Source organism: Sphaerodactylus townsendi, unplaced genomic scaffold, assembly GCF_021028975.2.
Source record: "Sphaerodactylus townsendi isolate TG3544 unplaced genomic scaffold, MPM_Stown_v2.3 scaffold_1420, whole genome shotgun sequence".
Lineage (NCBI taxonomy): Eukaryota > Metazoa > Chordata > Lepidosauria > Squamata > Sphaerodactylidae > Sphaerodactylus > Sphaerodactylus townsendi.
This window is the reverse complement of record NW_025949981.1, coordinates 5,627-10,583: the sequence shown is the minus strand read 5'-3', so window position 1 is coordinate 10,583 and position 4,957 is coordinate 5,627. Positions and strand designations below refer to the sequence as shown.

At 52.6% G+C, this 4,957-nt stretch overlaps 1 protein-coding gene across 1 annotated transcript; it reads left to right on the top strand.

Annotated features, from left to right (window-relative positions):
- The first annotated feature begins 148 nt into the window (after positions 1–148).
- Positions 149–4,325, top strand: LOC125424902. Its single transcript, XM_048482335.1, has 2 exons — positions 149–939; positions 3,251–4,325. The coding sequence occupies exons 1-2, from the start codon at positions 777–779 to the stop codon at positions 4,282–4,284; spliced, it is 1,197 nt and encodes a 398-aa protein (XP_048338292.1). The 5' UTR covers positions 149–776; the 3' UTR covers positions 4,285–4,325.
- Positions 4,326–4,957: the final 632 nt, after the last annotated feature.

Below are 4,957 nucleotides of genomic sequence, written 5' to 3'. Positions count from 1 at the left end.
GCTTAGGTTCCTAAGTCCCAGAAAGTAAAGGGAGCGTATTCATGCTTATGCACCTTTTCAATTTGGCCAGACGGTGGCATCAGGGAGTAACAAAAAATTACACAACCATGCAGTTTTTTATTTTGGCCAGACGGTGGCATCGGGGAGCAGTAAACAAATTATAAAACCATGCAGCTTGGCTAATGGAAGTGGTTTGGTTAGTGGGGCTTCTTGAACTAGACTGACCTTTTGTTTCACGACCCCCCCCCCTCTTCTCATCCTGTTCAGCTGGCTGAGGTGGTGAATAGCACCCATTTAGCAAGACATACACTACTGGGTCATCATGGCATCCAGGAAGGGAATTAAGAGGAAGGCAGTTAGCCAAGCAAACAAAGGGCCTAAGAAGAACGCTAAGCCCTCAGGGAAGAAAAGGGCAAGGCCATCAAAACCTGTTTCTTCTAAGAGGCCCTCAGATACACGGGGACAGGGTAGGCAGACCTCATCCGGGGTTTCCACTCGCTCCCGCCCAGCGGCCAGCAGGGGGGATACACAAGGCACTACGGTACCCATGGGGCACGCATTAGTACCCTCTACATCTCAGGGGACGGACAGGGCAGCCCCGCTTCCAGGCATTTCTGAGTTGAGTGCCCAGATCTTTAACGATTTGGCAAGTACTTTTGCTAGATTGGCCAACAGCTCTGCGGCCAGTGGGGCAGCTGCCTCCTTTGAGGCCACAGCCGCACCCCCTGTTCAGCCAGCTAGGGAGCAGGAAGAAGAGGTTTCTTCACAGGAGGAAGATGAGGATGAGGAATCCAGTTCTTCGGCGATCGAAGAGGCAAGGGAGACTAGCGTCAACCGGGGCAAGAAGACAACACGTAAGGGATCTCGGCGGCACTAAACATGGTTCAAAGGCCCGGCATCGATCCTCCAGACACCGTTCCTCCTCCTCCTCTTCATCTAGTGAGTATTCATCGGATGAAGATTCCCCCAGGGGTGATGGCACATTCTGGGAAGATGAAACAGCTATTCCCGCACTCCCACCTGGTTTGAGCGAGCGTAGAGATCGCAGCCTGGGTTTTCCGCAAGGGAAGACACCCCCCCCCTTTCAGTTAGTGGGACCAAGGTTACCAAACACCCTCCGGGCAGGCATCTTACCCGAAAATTGAAGGACAGGGCCCTCAACAGGTATTTTGTAGATGTTTTCAGATTTGTTCGCCAGGAGTCATCGAAAGCAGTCACAGGGTCCTCCTCATCAAACACAAAAGCCAAGAAGGTCGACAGGAGTTTCGACAACTGGCTCCTGGGCTTTGGAGAGTATATGACCCTGATCATGGCAGCTTACCCCCTTAGGGCTTGGCATGTGGCGGCTCACCATTGCAACGTGTTGAGAGCTCGCCTGATAGCGGGGGACTCAGCAGCCATCGGCTACGATGAGGAATTCCGTAGGAACGCCTCCAGCTGCAGTGAGACCAGGTGGGACAAACTGAACCAAGAGGCATGGACCATGTTTGTGCAGCCTTTCGCTTGGTCCCAAACACCGTCGTTTAAGAAAAGACCCAATTATCGGGGCGACGGAGCCCGCTTAGTTTGTTGGGAGTTTAATATGGGGAGATGTAATAGGTTAAAATATCGTTTTGAGCATGCATGCGAGATTTGTTTTGGTACCCATGCCAAGACAGCGTGCACCAGGGGCAAAAAGTCAATGCCCTTTCGAGGAGCCCGACCCACTGTGAATTCATCGTCCAGAGGCGGAGGGTTGGGCGCTGCCACTCCAGCTGCCGCCTCATAAGGTAGGAAAGCTTAACAGTTGGAATACACTAGCCTGCTCCCCCATTAATAATCAGGCACTACAACTTTTGTTAAAGACCTACCCCAACCAGCCCGCAGCCAAACTTCTTTGGGAAGGATTTGCCCAAGGTTTCCGCATCCCCTACACTGGCCCCCGAGTGGCGACGGATTGCAGAAACCTTAAATCTGCCCGGGACATGCCCCTGGTGGTTGAGGCCAAATTGGCAAAGGAGGTAGCGGCTGGCCGCATGGCCGGCCCCTTTTCTCCCCCTCCCCTTGCCAACCTTAGGGTTTCCCCCCCTAGGGGTAGTGCCAAAGAAAGCGCCTGGGGAGTTTCGCCTTATACACCATTTATCCCATCCGGAGGGCTCTTCCGTCAACGATTGCATCGACCGTGAGCTCTGCTCTGTTCGATATGCATCATTTGATCAAGCCGTTAACTTAATTAAATCATGCGGGCCCGGGGCACTTTTAGCCAAGTGTGACATCCAGTCCGCTTTCAGGCTACTCCCTATACATCCTGAAGATTTTGTTTACTGGGCATCAAGTTTAAAGGGCAATGGTTTATTGATAAAGCCATGCCCATGGGATGCTCCATTGCATGTGCCGTTTTTGAGGCCTTCAGCACCTTCCTAGAATGGGTAGCTAAAGGTAGATCAGCCAGTCCCCACATAACTCATTACTTAGATGACTTTCTTTTGTGGGACAAGCTGGCACACAGCAATGTGAGCACAGACTTAAATGCTTCCAGACTTTAGCTGCGGAACTGGGTGTCCCTTTGGCCCCAGAAAAGACCGAAAGACCGTCACAGTCATTGACCTACCTGGGGATATTGTTAGACACCAAAAAAGGCACATCTAGCCTCCCACTAGACAAGCTGTCAGCAATTAGAGAATTAATCTCTACCTTAGCGGCAAAACCCAAATGTAAACTGAAAGAGATCCAGAAGCTGCTGGGCCATTTAAATTTCGCTTGTCAGGTAGTTTCCCCCAGCAGACCATTTTGCGCTCACTTGGCACAGGCCACCCGGGGAGTTTCCGCCTCCCACCACCATATCAGGCTGACCCGGGGCATCAAGGAGGACCTGGGGGTATGGCAGGAATTTCTAAGTCACTTTAATGGGACTTCCCTTTGGCAGGAACGTATAACACCTGAGGCTGCTCTACAGGTCCACTCTGATGCCTCGGGAAGTTTAGGCTTTGGGGTTTTCTTTAAAGGACAGTGGTGTGCCCAGCTTTGGCCCCAGGATTGGGTGGACAGCGGTCTGGGCAGAGACTTGACCTTCTTAGAGTTCTTTCCGATATTAGTGGCTCTACACCTTTGGCGGAGGCAGTTCTCTAACTGCAAGGTGGTCTTTTGGTGCGACAACCAAGCGGTGGTCAGAGTAATTAATCGGCAATCTTCTCGCTCTGAGCGGGATATGCGCTTGGTTAGACGGTTTGTAACGATATCTTTGGTCAATAACATCTCTTTTCTGGCTCAGCACATCCCAGGCGTGGACAACGTCATCGCGGATGCCCTCTCCAGGATGCAGATGGAGAGGTTTCGGCAACTGGCACCTACAGCATCCTTGGTTCCGGAACCTTTTCCACAGGAGCTTTGGGCCCTTGGGAGAACGCAGTCGCGGAAGCAGTGCTAGGATCGCTGGCACCAACAACTCGGCGGGCTTATCAGGGAGCCCTCCAGGCTTTCTTTGGATTTCAGGAGGCTCAGAAGGGCCAGGCGGGCCCTACAGTCAGTGAAACTTCCCTTTTGACTTATCTCGCCCATCTGCGTGAAATGGGGCGTTCCCCCACAACTATGCGTTCTCATTTGGCAGCAGTATCTTTTTATTGCAAAGCCTCTGGCATCCCAGACACCACAGGGACCTTTTTGGTCCGGCAGGCCATAAAAGGGTGGGTGCGGATGACCCCTAAGGTCAAGGACACGCGGCTGCCTATTTCTCTGAAACTGCTCGCAAACATCTTTGCGACCCTCCCTCACATTTGTTCATCTCCCTTCGAGATCAGTCTTTTTAGGGCAGCCTTTAGCTTGGCCTTTTTTGGGGCCTTCCGCAGCGGAGAGATTGTCTCTCCTTCACGGGTTGACTGTGGTGACAGGCCCCTACAGGTGGGTGATGTCCAGGTGTGTGGCCAGACCCTATTGGTCAGGTTACGGCGTTCCAAAACAGATCAGCTAGCAAAGAGCACGTGCATTTCCATGCAGGCCTCCGCAACCCCGGGCCCTTGTCCAGTTAAGGACATGGCTGCCTATTCGAACATTCGCCCACGTAAACAGGGTCCCTTCTTTTTACACGCGGATGGCTCTTGCCTCTCGCGCTATCAATTGGCAGCAATTTTACGGCTTTGCCTCTCAGCCATACATCTCCCGGTAGCATCCTATGGCTTGCATTCGTTTAGAATTGGGGCGGCTTCCACGGTATCTGGCCTAGGGGCCCCAGTCAGCAGGATAATGGAAGTTGGCAGATGGCGTTCTAAGGCCTACAGAACCTACATTAGGCCATTCCCCCAACATTAAGGCAAGTTTTCAAGTTGGTAATTTTGATTGTTGTTAGTTCTTACAGGTTCTCGGAGAGTGGTTTGGCTTATGGGCCACAGCATCGTGTTTTGGGCCGGCAGACATGCAGCAGCTTCCAGTTGGGGCCGGAATTTGGGCCTACATCAGCAGCTGAGGCTACTCTGGCTTGGGAAAAGAGGCATGCGTTGGCGCGACCTTTTACCCACCCTACGGAGCAAGTTGAAGTCCTTTGACCCTCCTCACGCGTTGGTGATCCAGCTGGGAGAAAATGACATCCCCGCTATGAAGAGCGTAGAGCTGCTGCAAGCCATATTAGCGGACTTGGACTCCATTCACCGTCTGTTACCTGGCACGACGATATTCTGGTCGCATCTGTTACAGAGACGCGTTTGGAACGGAGCATCGGATCCTCGTCGGGTGAATGGAGCCAGATCAAGAATTTGCCGGACTGCATTACGTTTTGTTCGCGGTTTTGGGGGGCGGGGAGTTCCGCATTGGGACATTTCTAGTAAAGTAGTGGATCTGTACAGGCAAGACGGGGTGCATTTGTCACCAAAGGGTACGGAATTGTGGCTGCATAGCATAAGAACAGCGCTGCGTGATTGGCTGAAGGCTTAGGAGGTGATGGCGGGAGCAGGGGAAGGGTTTCCTTCCGTCCTTGCTCTGTGGCGGG